This window comes from Ursus americanus, chromosome 4, assembly GCF_024610735.1.
Source record: "Ursus americanus isolate L20-20 chromosome 4, mUrsAme1.1.p, whole genome shotgun sequence".
Lineage (NCBI taxonomy): Eukaryota > Metazoa > Chordata > Mammalia > Carnivora > Ursidae > Ursus > Ursus americanus.
Window position 1 is genome coordinate 96,523,831 of NC_142130.1, and position 19,852 is coordinate 96,543,682.

The 19,852-nt window shown below is 48.7% G+C and overlaps 1 protein-coding gene across 2 annotated transcripts; it reads left to right on the forward strand.

Moving 5' to 3' along the window:
• Positions 1 to 1,786: 1,786 nt before the first annotated feature.
• On the forward strand, positions 1,787 to 13,132 carry NDUFV3 (NADH:ubiquinone oxidoreductase subunit V3). 2 transcript variants are annotated; one of them, XM_045774161.2, is made up of 4 exons: positions 1,787 to 1,942; positions 3,128 to 3,248; positions 9,233 to 10,360; positions 12,600 to 13,132. In XM_045774161.2, the coding sequence occupies exons 1-4, from the start codon at positions 1,895 to 1,897 to the stop codon at positions 12,761 to 12,763; spliced, it is 1,461 nt and encodes a 486-aa protein (XP_045630117.1). In that variant the 5' UTR covers positions 1,787 to 1,894; the 3' UTR covers positions 12,764 to 13,132. The 2 variants fall into 2 exon arrangements, with proteins under 2 accessions (XP_045630117.1, XP_045630118.1); XM_045774162.2 differs by lacking the exon at positions 9,233 to 10,360 and having other exon boundaries at positions 12,600 to 12,826.
• The last annotated feature ends 6,720 nt before the right edge of the window (positions 13,133 to 19,852 follow it).

A 19,852-nucleotide genomic window follows, 5' to 3' on the forward strand; every position in this document is an offset into this window, starting at 1 on the left:
TTTGCCTTCAGGAGACTGAAGGGGGATCTGGAGTAATTTACATAGACCTTTATGTGATTAATAAGGAAATACAGGTAAACATAAGTTTCTGAGGTTTTTGTCTAAAAACTGCTGAGTTAGTACTTGCTAGGCAAGGTAATGGGGGCAGGAGAAATCCAATCTAGTCTAGTTTTCTAGCTGATTAGAAAACACAATATAATCCCCTCTCCACAAAATACTCGTGAAAGCACGGACCCTCGCTCTGCTTCTTTGATTTTTCTGCAACACCTTATATTTGCCTCTTGCACTTGGCCCTGTCCTTTCTATTCCCTTTGTCCTAATGTAGCGGAGGCCACCTCCACCGCCCTACCTGACTGCATTAGCTTCCTAGTAAGTCCTGCTCCCTCCAGGCTCAGACAGTGGTCTTCCACCTTGTTGCCATAGTTACCTTCACACACAATCATGCTGCTTCTTTGAAAACCGCCAACATGGCTCCCTCCACTCACCATGTCTCTTCTTCGCCAGGGCTCCCCTCAACCATATGTGCCCTCTCCTCAAGCCACTCTGGCAGGTGACCACACTGGTCCCAACGGGGTTGGCCTTTTCATTTTATGCTTGAGGAGGCTTCACAACACAAGCCTGAACTTTCAGCTGGAGACAAAAGAGTGAACTTGGTTTGAGTAAAGGATAATTCTGTTGGGGCACTGGGTGGCTCAGGGGGTTAAGCATCTGCCTTCCGCTAAGGTCATGATTCCAGGGGCCTCAGATGGAGTCCCGCACTGAGCCCCTCAATGGGGCTCCCTGCTCAGGGGGAGCTTGCTTCTCCCTCTCCCTCTGCCCCTTCCCCTGCTCGTTCTCTCTCTCTCACAAATAAATAAATTTTTTTTTAAAAGTAATTCTGTTATCAAGGTTTTCCCTTCTCCTGGAGAGACCAAAAACCCCTTTCTCATTATTATCCTAAGGCCTCAGGTTGTCCTTCTGCCTCCCTAGGTGACTGCTGGCAGGTCGCATTAAATTCACAGGGTTCCACAGTCCCCTTTGATAAGGGTCTGGGGTACCTATTTCTGCCCATTTATCTTGCCACCTGAATGAGTCTCCACTTAGTCCGGGTGGAGTCAGAGGTGTTGGGCACGTTCATCTTCTAGGAGGCACTGGACAAGGCAGGAGTGGGGGCAAGGAGGTACGATCAACAACGGAACAAGGGGACCGGTAACTAACTACGCCTGCTCCGCTATCACACCTTACTTTGGGGGAAGTCTTTGCCCTGCAAGCCGTAAACATTCGGGTAAAATAAAGCTTGCATTCCTGACCTGCCTAGCTCCGGCACTGGTGCTGTCATGGGCTCAAAGGGTGCCCACGGTCCCGCCCGAGGTGGTCTGCAGGATGGGCAATGAACAGGGGTGACCACTGCTGACTGTGCGCATCGCAGGACCGGGTCCGACCTGACGCCGCCTCTTGGCGGCCGAGGGAGGCCGGGCGCGCCCTGAGGTCGGGACCTAAAGTGCCGCGGGGCCGCCAAACAGACGACGCTGGGTTAGGGCCAGAGGTCTGAAAAGAGACACGGGCAGACGTCGCCCCCGCCCTGCAGGGACAATAACACCGCAAGACCACTGCGACCCTCACGCGCGCAGCCAGCCCGGAGATGGCTCGGGCGAGACAGCCCCGCCGGTGATTGGCAGCTCCCCTTGCGGGCGTGGCCTGAGGCGCCGGGCCGGGAGCTGGGAGGCAGCTGGAATGCGCTCGCAGGCCCCGGGACTCTGCCGCGCTCTGCCCCGCCCCCGTACCTGCCTGTGATTGGTGCCCTCGCCTCAGGGGGCGGGCCCTAGGCCGGTGGTGAGCGCGCCCCGGTGGCGTCATTCCGGATGCGACCTCTGGCCGGTCAGGTTTTCGTCCGGCCCTCCCCCGTGTCACTGTCATGGCGGCCTCGCTTCTGCTGCGGCAAGGACGGTCCGGGGCGCTGAAGGTAAAGGGGAGCCGGGCCGGCGGCGGGGAGCTCGTGTAGGGCCGGGACGAGGGGCACGGCCCTGACTGCCATCTCCGGCCGTCCTTTGGGCCGTTGACCCGCCTCCCGGGTGCCGGCGAGGGCGCCGGGCCGGAGCAAGTGGACGTGGGGCGGGCCTGGGGGGCCGGCGAGCGGGCACTGAGCCCGCCACAGCCCCTTGGCGGACCCCGATCACTCGAGGAGCCCCAGGCGTGCGGGGCCGGAGCCACGGGCAGGTGCGAGGGCTCCCAGATGTCAGAACCCTTAAGGACAGCGTCTTGATGACCTCTTGTTTAGCCAGGAGAGGAGAGGAGGGAACTTTCAGGTACCTGGTTCACCTGGTAACTTGCCGGGCAAGCACTGGGAAGTCAGCTTATGTTACCCCATCTGTGAAAAAAGGAAGGAAGAAGGGCTTTCTTTTTCCGTATAGAAAAAATGTAAGGCCACTTCACTGTATTTAAACTTTTAAAAGGTTTTTATTGCAAAAGCACTTAACTATTCATTGCAAGGTAGAGTATAGATGGGGGAGATCTGTTTGAGAGTCCAGCATTTAGTCCTTGAAATACCTGGTTCCAAAAGATTGTTCCACGTTTCATGTGTACACATGGACATGTACTTGCGGTCATAAACATAGAAAACACATCTTTACCTTCACATATTTAGGAGAAGCACCTCTGTTCTATATCCAGCTTCTAGAAAAGTGTTCAGCACATAATAGCTGTTAGTAAATACATGCTCAATCAATTACCAGTTTATGTTTGCCACTTAATGATATAAACAGTTTGGAAGCAGTTATTATTCATCTATATCATTACTAACATCCCTATAGTATTTCTTCTACTTAGCGTTCAAGTATAGGAAAACATGTTACAAAAAGAATCAGAGTATTTTGTAGGTTAATAGGTAATTGGGGACTACAAAAAAGTGTGCATAGGAGAAGCTCTGTTTTGACTTTTCTTGGAGTTTCATAGTTAATAGTGACTGTCCTGTGGAGTTTTTTCTTGCAGCTTTTTTTGTATTTTCCAAAATTTCTGTAATACACATATGTTATGGAAATTGTAATAACTATGAGACATATACCATATGAATGCTTACATATATTTCTATGTTGTAACAGCTTCTAAATGGTCTTACGCTAAAATGTCTATTTGTTAATTCTTCTGTCAGGCTATGCTCCTAGAAGCACGAGTGTTTCGAGGACTTGCTTCCACGGTTTCTCTCTCTGCAGAATCAGGGAAGAGTGAAAAGGGGCTGCCACCGAATTCCAAGAGGCAAAGTCCACCAAAAAGTAAGATTTTTAATGACAGTCATAAGGGAAAGAGAATGCAAAATAAATAAATAAGTCTGCTTTCCAAGCATGAAAAGTTTTACTAACTACATAACTTGATTCTTCATTCCAGCAGTTTCCAGATTATAATCAGACATAAGATCTGTGATGGATTTTAGACCAAACACATCAGTCATGTAATAGTCTTTGACTCAGTGTTTAGCCCTGAACCAGTTCTGCCTGTGTTTTCTAAGTGCCATACTCTAACACACAGCAAGGGGATGCAGAGTGCAAAGGCTGGGGAATTCAGATGGCCCAAGTACAGATCCCACACTCCCATGGTAGCTCTGAACCCCACCTTGCTTTTCTTCCCCCAGTTGTGGCTTTTCTCAGTGTCCCTGAAACTCAGATGTGGCTCCCCAGGCTTTGGTTGGCCGTGGTCCAGGGTTGCAGGCATCCTTTTATGACGGTGGACAGGGAGTTAAAGGCAAGCTCCATTTTCCGTTACAACTTACTTTGATGAAGCTTGATGTCTGATCTGTGTCCAGCTCTTTCCATAGTCATTTTGACTGTTATTGCTGGTTTTTACTTATTTTTTCCTCCCGAATACCAATGTAACATATCCTCATGAAAGGAAAATAGAAAATGCAACAGTATATTGTACATACTTCTGTTATGGGCATTTTATTTTCTACTCCCTGTTCATTACTAGTAACTGATTACAGGAGCACCTGGCTGGCTCAGTCAGTGGAGTGTGCGACTCTCTATCTCCAGTTTGTGAGTTTGAGCCCCACTTTGGGTGTAGAGATTACTTAAAATCTTAAAAAAATAGAAAAGTGAAAAATGTGTATTATAGTCTCTGCAAACCTTTATATGTGATTTAGAATGATAATTCAAGTTTGTCTTATTTTCATCATTTACCATTTCCTCAGTTTGAATATTTCAAAGTGTTTAGATATTTTTGGTTTTGTCCCTCCTTGATGTGCACGTAAAACCACTGGTAGCATTTAAAATATAGGCCCATTGTTGAGTGTGCTAGCCCCCAACTGCCTTTCATGCCCTGTGGATGTCGGCAGAGGAAACACCCCTTCCTGAGGCAGCTCATTGCCTGGAGGCCTGAATTCAGCTCAGGCGAATTCTGTTTAACTCAGTCCAGTTTTAAATCCAGTGTTCTTTTTTTTTTTTTTTTCTTTTTAACAAAACCACAGTGCCATGATCACTCCTAAAAAACGTTTACAGCCAGAATGTCAGTTCAATTCTGCATTATGCCTGGCACATTTTTGACATTCTTTCAATGTTTACTGATGACTAGTTGCATCTCATTACTAATGTTATTGCTGCCTTTGGTGAATTTTAGTCTTGTATCTGCACTCCCACGTCCTAGGTTTATGACACTGAACTAATGGATATGTGAGTGGAATAGGGTGCTGGGTCATGGGACAGTTTTGGGTACAGTATGAGAAGGGAGCACTGAGCTGGGAGTTAGGCTTGGGCCTGTGTCGTTTCCGCCCCTGGACACAGCGCCTCCCTGCCCAAGCGGGGCCAGCCCGAGATGCATACGCGTGCTGTGTCCATCATAGAGTGCTTCCAGGTGGGAAGACAGGATGCAGAACCACACTGTCTCTGATGCACATTACATTTCTGTCCCATAATTTAAAAATAATTTTAGTCCGTGTGTGAAGAAAAGGAAAGACTGCTTCTAAATTGACGTGTGCAAGTCTCCGTTTCTGCCTAAAGTATCAGTACTTGTCAGACGGGTCGAGTGTCAGATGCACAAATGCTTTTTGCCTGCTGGTGGCGCATTGCCAGCTTCAACCCCTGTCCACTCACAGTGGCTTTGGAAGCTCTAACAGAAGTTGCCTGGGCCCATGCAGACTGGGCCCTAAGCACTCACCCTTGGGGTCACATCTCTAGTCAAAGGGTCCGCCTCAGAGGCAGGACCCCAGGGTTACAGAATGCCTTCTGCCTCATTCCTCTGGAGCTCCAGCTTCTGGTAGCACATGCTTCCTTCCTGAGGGAGGCCACCAGCGCAGGTATCAGAGTCCACGTATCAGTCCTTGTAGGTCCCCCTCCCACAGAACTGCCCGGCTCCCGGCTTTGATGTTCCTTTGAATCCAGGCACTAGGCTGAGTTTTGCCACAGTCAATATTAAATCATTGACTGAATAACTCCTGCGTCGCTTTTTAAAGAATCTGTCAGGAAGCCAAAGTTAATGATCCATTTCAAGTCCTTACTTCAGTTTGAAAAGTGAGGAATCTCTGAAAACAGGGATTTGTGCTATTTAATCCCAACCAGCAGTGCCAGACACTGTTGCAAGCACTCCGTGTAGTCTCTGTCTGGTCCTCACAACCCCGTGTGTAGGTACCATAGTATCCCTGCAATATGGATGAGAAAGGGGACGAGGGAAGAGATCCGTGAGCTGCCCAAGGTCGCATATACGTCAGTAGCGGAGCCAGACGTGAACCAGGCAGTAAGGCCCCACCGTCTGTATTTTTAATCCCTGTGCTGTCTTGCCTCTGAAAAAAAATCTCGATTCTCATGTATTCATGAAAAAAAAATACTTTATAGTCTTATACATGTAAAAAAAGGTTTTAATTAGCATATAAAATCTAAGTAACTCTATTCTTTCATGTGGTCGAGATGTGTGTTTGTTTTTGATTGTGCTTCGTTTCCAAGATTAGTTTTGTGACCCAGTGACAAGATACGGGAGAATTCTAAGGTGGCTAATCCATTTCAAGCACCAAGAGTTATTTTTGCCTTCAATAGGGAACCACTAGGGGTGCCCGGCTGGCTCAGTCGGTGGAGCACATGACTCTTGATCTCGGGGTTGTAAGTTCAAGCCCCATGTTAGGTGTAGAGATTACTTAAAAATAAAATCTTTAAAAAAAAAAAAAAAAAGCTTTGATAGGGAGACCACTAAAAACTTGAAGGTCATGCCCTCACTTTTCAACTGCGCAGAACAGAGATTCAGGAAATCTAAGTTCTGTTTTGAGAGGCGATAGAGAAGCAGTAGGACTTCTTTTGGTGCTGTTACTAGAGTTTTAGGCCTTTATCGTGTGTAGGTCATTTATATGGTCTCTGACAGAGTAGAAACAGTCCACAAAAGTCCCCAGCTTGTGCTGTGAGACGTGCCTCCACGGCTAGACTTATTTATGTAGTGCTGTGCTTTCATGTTTTTCAAGGTCACCATCAAACTAAAACACAGAGTGTATGGGCATCCTGCCTCTAGACAGAAGTAAGAGACTTGATGAAAACAAACCAGTAGGGTCATAAAGTGAGAGGCGTTGTTCTTCTACACGAGCGGGCTGTTTTTCGGGTGACATCATTCTGCCTGTAGGGTTGAGTGCAGACTCTGGAACAGCAGTTACTAGTGACAGCTCCAGATCATTGTGGCAACTTCCTTCTGAGTCACAAGAGGACACTGGGCCTGTGCTGCAGTGCGTCAGAAATCGGCTTCATTAAAAAGCAAAATGCAGGGGCGCCTGGGTGGCTCAGTCATTAAGCGTCTGCCTTCAGCTCAGGGCGTGATCCCGGCGTTCTGAGACGAGCCCCACATCGGGCTCCTCCACTGGAAGCCTGCTTCTTCCTCTCCCACTCCCCCTGCTTGTGCTCCCTCTCTCGCTCGCTGTCTCTATCTCTGTCAGATAAATAAAAACTCTTTAAAAAAATAATAAAATAAAACAAAAAGCAAAATGCAGGTGTGCCTGGGTGGCTCAGTCGGTGAAGCATCTGCCTTTGGCTCAGGTCATGATCTCGGGGTCCTGGGATCGTGCCCCGCATCAGGCTCCCCCCTCAGCAGGAAGTCTGCTTCTCCCTCTCCCTCTGCCCCCCGCCCCCAGTTCTTGATCTCTTGCTCTCTCTCTCTCTCAAATAAGTAAAATATATTTTTTTAAAAAGCAAAATGCATTACTATAGTCTATTAGCCTATCTGTGGAATTCTTCCAGTAATTTAGCATGAATAAAAAAAACCTTAAAACATTCTTTTTTTTTTTTTTTAAAGATTTTATTTATTTATTTGACAGAGAGAGACAGCCAGCGAGAGAGGGAACACAAGCAGGGGGAGTGGGAGAGGAAGAAGCAGGCTCCCAGTGGAGGAGCCTGCTGTGGGGCTCGAACCCAGAACGCCGGGATCACACCCTGAGCCGAAGGCAGATGCTCAACCACTGCGCTACGCAGGCGCCCCGAAACCTTAAAACATTCTTATTTCATATAATAGAAATTTCGTTTTCAAACAATTTCTAAATGATATCACTGTTGATCCCATTTGAAATTTTCTTTCCATTTTCAGTCGGTGATAACCCAACCTATAATGTAATTTTGATAACTTATTTGCAGTTTTTTAAATCTCCACAACATATTTGGGAAGATTCAGGCATTGTAATTTTTCTATTCAAAGCAGCCTAAGATTCGCCTTAGTTTAACTTAATTTTCCATACTTGGAAAATTCAGGCTCCACGTAAACATGGATGAATGATACAGGTGAGCAGGCTAGCAGGGTGTGGGGCCACTAGAAGTTTCTGAGTTGATTCAGGTACAGTTTAGAGAGAGAAAGAGAGAGTTCAAGTGCGTATACACTCCTTTGCCTCATTTTTATGCTTAACGTGATCCTGGAGCTCTGTGGGAGTTCTGAGAGTTCGCTGCCATCAGCACCTGCTTGGCATTCAGAGTGCAGATTCTGGGCTGGCACGTGGCCACAGTGTCACACCGGCCATGGAGGAGGTGGTGCTGGGGGAGGGGGGGGGAGGGGAGGTGGGGAAGGGAGAGGTGGTAGGTAGGTGTGAACAGTCACCCTATGCTTGGGCTGTGCCGTTATGCCCTTTCACACTGCCCGTTTTCCTCTCTGTGGCCCATTTCTGATTTGTGGTTATTCCCCCGTTTTCTGTGATCATTTCCTGTCATTCTGTCACATGTAGGTCCCTGAGCTCAGAAACAGTGAGAACCCGTTGTGGATACTGGTAAGACAGTAAAGTTAGGAATACATTTTTTCCACTTGGAAGAAGTAGGATTGAGATCTCTTCAGTATAAAATAGACTCCCACACTTGAAAATAAAGACTCTGAATTTGGACTTTGCTCATCTGTAATATATTTTTAAGTTTTGCTTTAGATTTGGGAAGTAGAAAACTTAGAAAAACTTGTCATATTTTTCTTCAGATCTATGTGGTTAGAAAAGATTTAGCACCTGAGAAAATTGAATGAAGTTGGTTCTAATCAATGTACTATGCAATTTTATTTTTTTAATGATTGACTCTACAAAATGCAAGGGTTTTACATTAGCGCTTTTTTTTTTTTTTCGTTTTAAAACCTGTTGTTTCCAATGATGTACACATCAAGTTATTTTAGACTTTTTTGGTCGTGTAATACTTTTCTCTGGCTGTAGAAGTCCCCAGATGACTTGTGATTTTGAAGGACTTCTCTTCCCCATGGGGCACGTTCATTTGAATGACGTTCTCCCCACCCCGTGACCCCCCCACCGCTCACACGCACGCATGCGCACACCCAAATGCAAACCAGGCTCTTGTCCCTGTTCTGCTCTGCTGTTTTGTTCAGAAAGTTCAGGCTCATCCGGTGTGGCTGACTTTCTTAATATTTGAGAAACATCAGTTTTTTTAAAGATTTAAGAAGTTACACATTTCTAAAACCTGCAGTAATTTGGAAATATCTTTATAGCTTAACTATTTGAAATTTGGATGAAATCGTTTAAAAATCATCATTAAAGAAGCTATCATTGTGAAAAGTGGAGACAAGTTTGTTACTTCTGTTGGTAAAAATCCATGTTTTTAAATTTCTCAGCTGCAAAGAAAAACATATACATTTCTTACTGTTCTCTGTCATGTGGCTTGGCTTTGACCTAAGAGTGCGTTCCCGTGGAACATTTCTTAGGATGATTACATTGAAGATATTATAATAACGAGTTGTTAGTAATGAAATGTCTGTGACTTACTGATGAATTTAGGTTGTTGTACAAAATATTGAAAATAATATTCCTCTTTATGCCATTTCCTAGATGTAGTGGAACCAAAGGAGAGGGGCAAGCTACTAGCCACCCCAACAGCAGCTGAATTGTCTAAAAACTTGTCTTCACCCAGTTCTTGCCCATCAGTTGTGAATCAGGGCGGGATGGTAGCTAGCCCTCGCCCCAATCCCGATGATAGCATGCTATTCACAGATGAAGGGGTTCCAGAGTTTTTGTCAAGAAAGACTTTGGTAGAGTTTCCTCAAAAAGTTCTGCCTCCATTCAGAAAACAGGGTTCAAATTCAAAAGCTCTTCAGGAGAACAGGGGAGGGACAGATGATTCATCATCCTCTTCATCTGGCTCCTCCGACTCATCGTCCTCTTCGTCTGGCTCCTCCGACTCAGAGTCTGACGAGGAGGGTAGCAGCTCCAAGGTTGATACTCAGATGACGAGCAGGGGCAAAGGAGGACTTCCAAAACCGCAGGCCTCCCAGTCCCTTGAAAACAGAGCCCCCAAAATTGCAGCATCGGCCAAAGAGAAGACCCGGTCCCAGCAGGGACAGCCAGACCTCAGCCCTCCAGAGAGGCCCCGTCAGGCAAAGAAGAAAGGGCCCACTGGGAAGCTGTTAGAGCACAGAAAAGACGCTAAACCAAAAACCACAACGCCCGAGTTACAAGCAGAGAAAGAGTTTATGAAGCAAAACGTAAAGGAAAAACAAATGGAGAAAATATTTAGATCAAGTGAAAAAAATAGAGAAAGTCAAAAGCCACTTGAAGTTAAAAAAGTCTTACCTGACCGTACAAAGTCAGGATTGTCTACACAGCCAGCTGGCAGCCCTGCGCCCGTGCAGTTGTCAGAAGGAACCAGAACAGCAGGAGGGCTACAGGCACCTCCTGAGACTGGAGAAAGGCGTTTGGAAAACCAAGTATTGGAACGTGATGGGGAGGTGGCGTTTCCCCCCATCGACAAGGAAAGTTCGGGAAAGCAGGTAACGGGAGGGATCCTGAAGGCTGAAGAGGAGAGTTTGGAAGACCAGGTACCAGTACAACATCTGAAACCAGTTCCTGTTCCTACGGAAGGCGTTTTCGAGGAAAAGACCGCAAGCCTGGAGCTTGAGGGAAAGGACGGGATGGCTGGAGAGCCGGCGCCTCGCCCGGAAGAGCGGGACGACACACAGGGTATACCTTGACTTGTGCTCTCCTGAGAACCTCCTTTCCTGTGCGGGGGGCGGGCCGCCGAAGGCCCACGCGGTGTGAGGAATTGTTCCCGTTAGTCAGCCCCTGTGGTAGAAGTTGGCCCGCTCCGCGGTCTCAGATGAGAGAGGACTGTGCACGCTTAGCACGACCCCTGGGGCGCTTTCCTTTCCTCTGCAGTGGAAGCGTGTGCGCCGGGCGCTCCCCGCCGTCCTGCAGCCTGGGCCATTTCCCACCCACCCCCACCCCCCGCAGTTTAACGCCCTCTCCCTTAACTTTGGAGGCCGTCCTCGGGTCCCTTTCGTCAACTTGCAGAGCCTCTTCTCAGCGGAAGGGGTCCTGGGTGACTCGCATGGGCCGGGCTCGCCCTGCTGGGAGGGTCTTCAGGGCAGCTACCCAGAGCGCTGCCTTTACATTCCTTAGGCCTGCAGGGCAGTCCACGGGTTAGGAATTAGAGCAGTAAGTGACACAGGGGCAGCCCAGAGCAGCTTCCACCTTTCCAGTAGATGACGTTTCCTTCTCTGACTTACCCAGAAAACACAGTGGGCTGCTTTGTTTCTCTATACTGAATTTTTAGGAAGGGTTATTTTGCTGTCATAAATGTTTAGTATTGTATTCCTTTTATGCTACCGTCTGGCGGTGCACTGATGTTTATAGAGGGCGTGTGCTGTCGGTGGGTCACAGCGAGGCAGTGGGGAGGGCTCCTGTTTCCCTGGCTCCGCAGAGTGTCTGTAAAAGGCATTACTAATTAACCCGGCCCCTTCCTGTTTGCTCTGTAGTCTTCCTAAAGCCTGCCCCTTGCCTGATGTCCATTATGTGGTCATTGTTGTTATTGGTTGTGTTATGTGGACAGAATTTATGTGTTTTCTTCCCTCCGTTCTCTCCCTCTTCCATTAATAAGTGAAATGCCGGTGCTTGCCAGACTGGTCAAGACATGGAACCGCATTTCCTGATCCTACTGCTTCAGTCATTCTGCTGTAAATTGGAGAGGAGCACCCAAACCTTTAGGATGATGACAGGGTTTTCTTTCACATTGCAAACCATTTTGAAAACAATTTGCTTCTAATTTTTCACGGACGTGTTCTTTTTCCCACATTCCTTACACCCTTCGGAGGCTAAGGCCGCCACCGCCCCGGAGCACAGCCTACTTGCAGGTGTCCCTGAGCAGTCTTCCTGCTCCCACCACCTGGCCCCTTGGCCTCTGGCGGGATTGACTTGCGTTCGAATTTCCTGAACCCACATTTCCCTTCAGGTGACACCATCCCTGTATCTGCTCTGAAGATGTCCCTGCGCCACGTCAGGAGTCTCCACTCCTTGAGATTGGAAAGATGTCCGCTCTGAGTAAAACATTGTTTTTGTTTCATACAACCGAACACATGAAAACAAAGCTTTTGATATGAATTCAAATAGGGAAACTAGTTAGGTTCTTTTCCTTGCAGCCCGAGTAGAAGTGGGGAGAGCCCCAGGAGCAGGAGTTAGGATCAGCAGGCCCATCACCCGGCCCTCAGCCCGCCACCCCCGCAAGCTGCACCGCGAGCCCTCACTGCCTGGCCCGGGGGGGGCCGCCTTTTCTTTTGCTTCAGCCACACTATCAATCTAGTTGTATGATTACCAAACATTCTTTTCCATGCAAGGAAGTAAAATCTAGTTTGTGTATTTTAGTCTGAATCTAAAGTATACCAACAACTTTTTCAGAAAAAGTTGGAGACTATATACCTCATTTCCATTTCCCTTAAGTTTGTTGTTATTAAAGCAGCGTCTAATTTTCTTGTATCTGGAGACTTTAGCAGGCTCACTTAAGCTTCTGCTTTTGAAAATTTTTTTTTGTAAATGGTTTATTTCTATTTTAAGACAATTTCTAATAGATCTGGGGTTTTTTTCCTCCATCTTTAAGTGGCCTGAAAGTCCCTCCAAAACTGTAGGCATTTTCACAATTCTGCAAAGTACAGGACCTAGGAGCTTATGAAGTAAGGTGTTAGGACACATCGTAACAACCATCCCAGTGCTCCCATTGTTAAGGCTGGTGTTTTAGAATACATTTTCAGCTGATTCCTTTATTTTGCTTCTGAAGTCCTGTTGCTTTCACGGGCTTTTCTTTTCTAATTAGACAGTTTATTTCAGGTAGGGTGTGTGAGGAATGCTGGGTGCACGGGTGTCTGAGCTGAGCCCCGTGGAGGCACTTCCTGTCCATGTTCTCACAGGCCTCCTTGCTTTCCCCCCACAGAGCCCGTGCAAGCCGCCGGCGTGGCCGAGCCGTTCGATAACAGCACGTACAGGAACCTCCAGCACCATGAGTACACCCCGTTCACCTTCTTAGACCTCAACCTGGACCTGTCCAAGTTCAGGATGCCTCAGCCGTCTTCAGGACGGGAGTCACCTCGCCACTGAGCGCTCCCTTGAGAAAGTAAACCTTCTGGGGTCTGGCTGCAGAAATAAAGTCTGCTCCAGTCACGAGGCCTGACGCGTGTAATTGGTGTCCCTTTTACAGTGAACGGAGAATTAGTTGCGCTTCTCTGTTAATCAGCATGCATTTAGAAACATCTGTACAGGGGCGCCTGGGTGGCACAGTGGTTAAGCGTCTGCCTTCGGCTCAGGACATGATCCCGGCGCTGTGGGATCGAGCCCCACATCAGGCTCCTCTGCTATGAGCCTGCTTCTTCCTCTCCCACTCCCCCTGCTTATGTTCCTCTCTCGCTGGCTGTCTCTATCTCTGTCGAATAAATAAATAAAATCTTTAAAAAAAAAAAAAAAGAAACATCTGTACACAAGGGATTTTTCTCCCATGATCCATAACCTCCGAACTGTATGCATTTTCCATCACTGTGATCCCACCATGTCGAGTCCCCAGTCAGGTTAACGTTAGTCGGCTTCACCAGCTAGGTGTTGACAAATGTAATGATAACTTCTAATTTGGTAGACCTTGTTCTTAATAAAGCAAAAACAGGAGTTTTACTAACTTTACTGCAAAGGAATTGAACATTAAATTATAGCACTTCATTATTAGAGAAGGAACAGAATCCTTTTGTTCACCTGAATTAAGTATTAGGTGTAAACTCAGGGAGGGTCTCAGCAGCGGGTTTGGGGAGAGGTGAAAAGTTCCGTAGGGTCCAGCAGAGCAGCTCTGCTCCCAGGTGGCCAGGCAGACTCTGAGCTAGTTGAGCCACGAAGGGCTTCGAGGTTGGCTGAGTACCCTTCCAGCACTCGTGATGACGCTACTCCCACGCCTGGGGTGTAAGTGATGTGAACGCCTCCGATGTGTGCTGGGGGGGGTCTCTGCGCTCGCACCCTGTGGGGATGAAATGACCATCTCCTCGGAGAAGCTACAGGTCAAGGTGAGGTTACTCCCGACCGCAAGAGCTGACGTGGAAGATGGGCCCGTTTGTGAGGGCTGCACAGCTCCGCCTGAAGGGGAAGCCCCCCCCCCCGAATCTGTGTCATTTTCATGGTTCACTTTGTCCTCATGCGGCTGTTGTTTGTGTGCCCAAACTGGGCGTTATCTCACTTCGTTTGAATTCCGGTCCTTGGCCTCCAGTCAGTTTACAGCAAATGGTGCAGTGTATTTGTAATTATGTTTCATGTTTCTGTAATCCTGCAAGTAAGAACACCGAAATTGAAAACTGGTATTGTGATCGTCTGCCTCACGTCTTATTACTTCTAAGAGCTTAGCACCTTGGCGAGATTCTCCTCATCACATTTTTTTAATTATAAAATAACTAAAACCACATTACCCCCCCAAAAAAGGAAATGGGAAATACCGAGAATGCACTGTGCCGACTCCCTCCCTGCCGTTACTAACATGTCCCACGCCTGCCCAGTGGTACGGGCTGCGGATGGACAGTGCCCTGTAACAGAGTTTGCTACCCTGCTGGGTGTTTTCGCACACTGGCCACGGGACTTGCGTGGGGTGTGCGGGGGAAGGTGGAGTGCAGAGCCACGGGGCGTTTCCCCGGGCCGCTCCTGCCGCGGGACCTCAACTCTCCACCGAACAATGAGTAGGAGTAGACTTTCATTTGCATGAGTTTTTCCCTGGTTATTTTGCAGTCTCTGGGAGTTGGCTCCCCTTCCTCCAAAAAGCCTTGGAAGCCAACACAAGCGATGCTGGCCATGGCTGTGTTTAGTAAGACCCACTGTGATGCGGCTGCTGGCAGCGTGACGGTTGCCCGCGGAGCGCAGTTTTTGGACCCGTGTTAGTCCCCATGCTCTCTTAGCGCTGCCAGAAACATCTGTGTGACTGTAACTCATGTCGTGTTTTGTATTGTTTCCTTAAGATGGATTTCCAGAAACCAGTCTGATGAATCACATGTGATTCACAAACATTTGTATTGCTTCCATTTCCACAAGGTTTTAATTTTTTAATTTTTTATTTTTTATTATTTTTTAAGATTTTCTTTATTTGAGAGAGAAAGAGTGAGCAGGGGGAGGGGCAGAGGGAGAGACTGTCAAGCAGACTCCTGCTGCGTGTGGAGCCTGATGGGACCGAAGGCGGGGAGCTCAATCCCATGACCTGAGCTGAAACCAAGAGTTGGTCGCTCAACTGACCAAGCCACCCAGGTGCCCCGCCACAAGGCTTTTAAACCAGCTTAATAGGTTTGAGTTAAATAAGGTAATTATTCTATTTCCTTTTGTATTTTCCCTGTCACCTGAACTCTGGCATCTTTCTGGACATTTGTTCTCTTACACCTTTTACAATGAACACCCTTGGCCTGGAGGGGATTGTACATAAAGCAGAAGTCCAGCCCTCGGTTATTATGAATTCTCGTCCTAATGTTGACTGGCAGCTGGTTAATAACTGCAAACCAGCAGATTATTGTGTGGCTGTTCTGATTCTGCTTCCAAGCACGTGCTTTGTGTTTGAATGGTTGGTGTTCTCCTGCCTGTCTCTCAACTAGCATCGAAAACCCAGGGAAGTGCTCCTCAGCTCACAACTCGCCACCCAGCACCAGCTGGCAGCAGACCCATACCTTACACGTGGGAAGCAGCCAGACATCTGTAAAGTGAGCTCACTGACACCACAGAGTTCACTGCACCCGAAGGCCTGACGCAGGATGTGCAGACAATGCAATGCCGTGTGGTCCTGTACAGCGGAGCCGGCAGGCTTTGCGTGAAGTCATAGAGGGAATATTTAGGGGTTTGCCCCATGCAGTCCCTGTTGTGCGGTCTTTTGTTTTAACAGCCCTTTCAAAAATGTGAAACCCAGTCTCAGCTGTGGGTCTTTCGCAATGGCAGAGAGCAGGGTTTCCGAGGGGCCGCAGTATTCGGGGGCTGCCAGAGGCCACCTAATGCAAGGGCAGGCTAGACACTCAGATCAGTGTGTCTCAGGTGCTCAGCACCCAGCTTCTACCGCCTTCTATCCGTGACCGTCTTCCCTTTTCCCTCCACCTATCTTTATTCTAAAAAGGATTTGAAACACAGACTAGGGTGTAAGAATTAACCGCTAACGTGGGATTCCTTCCAGAGCAATATCACTCTCGTGGGCCCGCAACCCACACTGGTCTAAATGCCCACCACATGCTAGGCCTGGGTCTGGGCCATGGGTTCAAAAACGGCGAAGATGGACGACCTCTCCCAAGTTCCAGCCTCGGGAAGGAGGCATGTGGAAAGCCATGCGAGGTGATGTGTGGAGTCTAATAGCACAGGGGATGTCTGGGGAAGAGAAGAAGCTGGGTGTTGATCAGAGAAAACTCTGTGGGACAAGATGTCTACCCCAGATGTTGACAGGTGACCGGGAAGCCCCCAGGGTGGTCTTCAAGGTGTTGGGATGGGTATATGCAAAGGCCCGGATGAGGACCCTGCTGGAGGCCACGGTTTGAGAGGGGACACACAGCAAGGATGGGGGCTGAATCATGAAGTTTGGGCTCTGTGTTAGGTAGCTCGACCACCATAACAAAACACCACGACCCGGGGGGCTTCAACAACAGAAGTGTGTTGTCTCTCAGCTCTGGACATTGGAGATCAAGGTACTGGCAGGCACAACGGAGAAGGTCCCTGTTCCTGGCTTGCAGATGGCCACCTTCTTCCTGTGTCCTCACACCGCAGGGAGTGGGTGCCAGCAAGCTCTCTGGAGTCTCTCTTAATGCGACCCTAACCCTATCTTGAGGGCCCCACCCTCAGAACCTCATCTAACCCTGGCTTCCTCCCAAAGGCCCCACCTCCAAACACCAGCATATTGGAGGTTAGGACGTCAACATAGAAACTGGGGGGAGACACAAAAATTCAATCTTAATAAAAACCTAATTTTTCTTAAAGCTTTTGTTTACAGATCTTATCAACCTATTTATAAGTAAATGCCAATTTTAACGAACATTACTAAACTTAAAAAGTAAATTTTATTGGACGGACATGCATTTCTTAGTGAAATGTATTGGAACTATTTTTTTCCGGTCAGTTCCTATATCTATGGATGCATATTACTTAAGGCTGGAAAGAGTTCAATGAAAATTAACAGCAAGAAAAAAAGAGAGAGAGAAAGTATAGACCAATTATCGAGGGTGGATTCAGGTTTTGTGGGGCCTGAAGCTTGTAGAATTTGGAGGCTCTTTTTAATAAATGTAATACAGACTTATGAATTCAAAGTCAAGTGTGACAGTGACTATTACACAGGATGAGGAAAAATAGCTTACAAATTTTAAAAGGTGGTAGATACTATAAACCTCACAAAATCCAGAAAAATAACATTTTAATTAACCACTTGACGTATCGCTGTATGTCAGGCAGCTGATTAAAAAATAACTTTGGGGGGACGCCTGGGTGGCTCAGTTAGGCGTCTGACTTTTTTTTTTTTTTAAGATTTTATTTATTTATTTGACAGAGATAGAGACAGCCAGCGAGAGAGGGAACACAAGCAGGGGGAGTGGGAGAGGAAGAAGCAGGCTCCTAGCGGAAGAGCCTGATGTGGGGCTCGATCCCATAACGCCAGGATCACGCCCTGAGCCGAAGGCAGACGCTTAACCGCTGTGCCACCCAGGCGCCCCAAGCGTCTGACTCTTGATTTGGGCTCAGGTCAAGATGTCAGGGTCGTGAGATCGAGCCCCGTGTTGGGCTCAGCACTGCTGAGTGTGGTCCTGCCTCTGCTGCTCCCGCACACGCACACATGCGCACACACTGTCTCTTGCAAAAACAAAAAATAACTTTGGGCTATATACTTTTTTTTTGAGATTTATTTATTTGAGAGAGAGAGAGCGTGCACACAAGATGGGGGACGGGCAGACGGAGAGAGAGAAACTCAAGCAGATTCCGAGCTGAGAGTGGAGCCTGATGTGGGGCTTGATCCCATGATGACGACCTAAGCCAAAATCAAGAGTCGGATGCTTAACCGACGGAGCTGCCCGGGTGCCCCTGGGCGGCATACTTTTGATTGCTTCTTCACATGACAATTTCATAGCACCGGTTTGCTAGATATAAAGATGATACCATCTTTCTTCCAGCATTGTTGATCAAAATTTGGTGTTGGTAGATTCAATTCGTAAACGTGTGACCACACACAGACGTCTTTGCTGTTTGTAGTGCTGCTTCAAACACAGGAATGCTGATAAAAGGAAGGCCCGTGTTTAACTGCATCTGCTCCACTACGGAGTTCATTCTTGACAGAGAATTCCGTTTGTCTAGGTATGAATGGGAACTGAGTCCTCTGAAATGACTTTTCATGATTAAAAGGATTTTCCACTGAGTAGCTTTTGTTCCGTGTGCTTCAAAACCTGCACCACCCCCCCCACCTCCCGCCAGGTACTATTGATGCCCAGATCTCAGGACACGGCCCCATCTCGCTCGTGGCCACACCACACATTCATCGCCATGCTGCACATTCCTGGTCACGTGACATGGTCATAGCCGTGCTCGCAATCATATACGTGTTCATACCACGGTATCCCCTCTGGTCACCACCTTCACATCGGAGCGCCTCGCGAGTCCGCTCGGTGGGAACCAGGAGTATGGAAGCGATTCCCACACCAGACAGCAGCTTAGCCACCCAGGCGGGTCAGTGTGCACTCCTAAATGCACCCCACTAAGCCCAGACTAAGTGTACCCCCTGGACAGACAGGTCCAAACACGCCCCAGCCACTTTAACCCCAGGCAGGGGCAAATGGGACTGAGCACGCTGGAGGGGAGAGAGGAGGCCGTCTGCAGTGACTGGGATCCAGATGTCTTCCTTTTGCAAATGTGACACCAGCTGACTATGGGAAGCCCTGGCTGGACCCTCAGCACACCCCAAGGAGGGGCCTGACGCTTGTCTCTGTGGCCCCACGGGAGCGCCCCCACTGGGCAGGAGTAAGTGTCCCACTTGCTCACACGTGTGCCTTAGTGACGGCCAAGGGCATCTTCACACCAAAAGCCACAGCACTCCCCCGTGACACTGATCTACGTCTAACCTGGACACGGTCGATAAGTGACAGCAGGCAAGATTGCCCCACATAAGTGACTATGGATTTACGGCATTCAGTTCTCGGTTGGCAGAAATGAAGGCCTGTGTGCTCCCCACAAGTCTGGAGAACCCACAAAACATCCCATCGTCTCCAGTTCTGTGCCTTGTACTTGAGGGTGTTACCGCGATGTGTCAGAAGTCAGTGCGGACTTTGCCCCGTCTCCCCGGAATCACAGAACAGACGCAGCGGAGCACGCTCGCCACGTGCTTCCTCGCAGCAAAATTTGCAGAAGGTGCCCCAGGGCTGGCGTTCCCACGCTTTTTGCCCATATTGGATGCTGCTCGAGCTCTGACCGATGGACAGTGCCGTGAGGGTTCTCGCGTGTCTGCTCTGCTGTCTGGGCACTTCCCCCCTCTCTCCCCAATGGGAGGCGCAGGAACCACCGCCCCTCTGAGCGCCGTTCTCACGCCCAGACCCCGGATGCATGGCACCCTGACACAGCCCGAAACATCTGTGTGTAACACCACACGTTATTCTCGACAGAAATACGTGTGTGAGACCAGGGGAGACCGCTCCACCATGGGGTCATGGGGCCCTGATTATGGGGGCTTCCTCCAGCATTGTGAGCTGCTGCTGTACGTGGTGCCCTGGCAATGTGTATGTCTCGGGGCCGGCGCAGCCAGGCTGGCTGTTGGATGGGTTGAAAAGTCAGCCTACCTCCCATAGAGAGTAGACTGCTGGGGGGAGAGGGGTGGGCCCTCCAGAGCATCCGCTGTGCGGGCAGAGCGCTGGAAGATGAGGGACACAAACTCGTTCCCTCCGAATTACCTGCCTGCAGCATGTTACTGACCCCTCTCGTTCATCCAGGGTTGGGCGCTTGCAAATCAAGTATGAACCTAAGTCACGGTGGGAATGAAACAGGAATGTTGGCAACGAACCACCTTCCTCGGCCACCGCGGGTGGAAGTGAAGACGGTGGGACGGGCATCCCAGAAGGCGGGCTGTTGGGCTCCGTGAAGAAGCGGCTCTTCTTATCCAAAGAGGATGAAATGTCTCTCCTGTTGCCCCCAGCTGCTGGATCCCCAGCACAGCAGGGACGCAGCCAGTGGGACAAATCC

What these genes read in the sequence shown, in the direction of transcription:
- NDUFV3 (XM_045774161.2), top strand. Translation starts at nt 1,895, where the DNA reads ATGGCGGCCTCGCTTCTGCTGCGGCAAGGACGGTCCGGGGCGCTGAAG. An exon ending in GACGGTCCGGGGCGCTGAAG is followed by an intron (nt 1,943 to 3,127) that starts GTAAAGGGGAGC and finishes TTCTTCTGTCAG; the next exon opens with GCTATGCTCCTAGAAGCACG. An exon ending in AGAGCGGGACGACACACAGG is followed by an intron (nt 10,361 to 12,599) that starts GTATACCTTGAC and finishes TTCCCCCCACAG; the next exon opens with AGCCCGTGCAAGCCGCCGGC.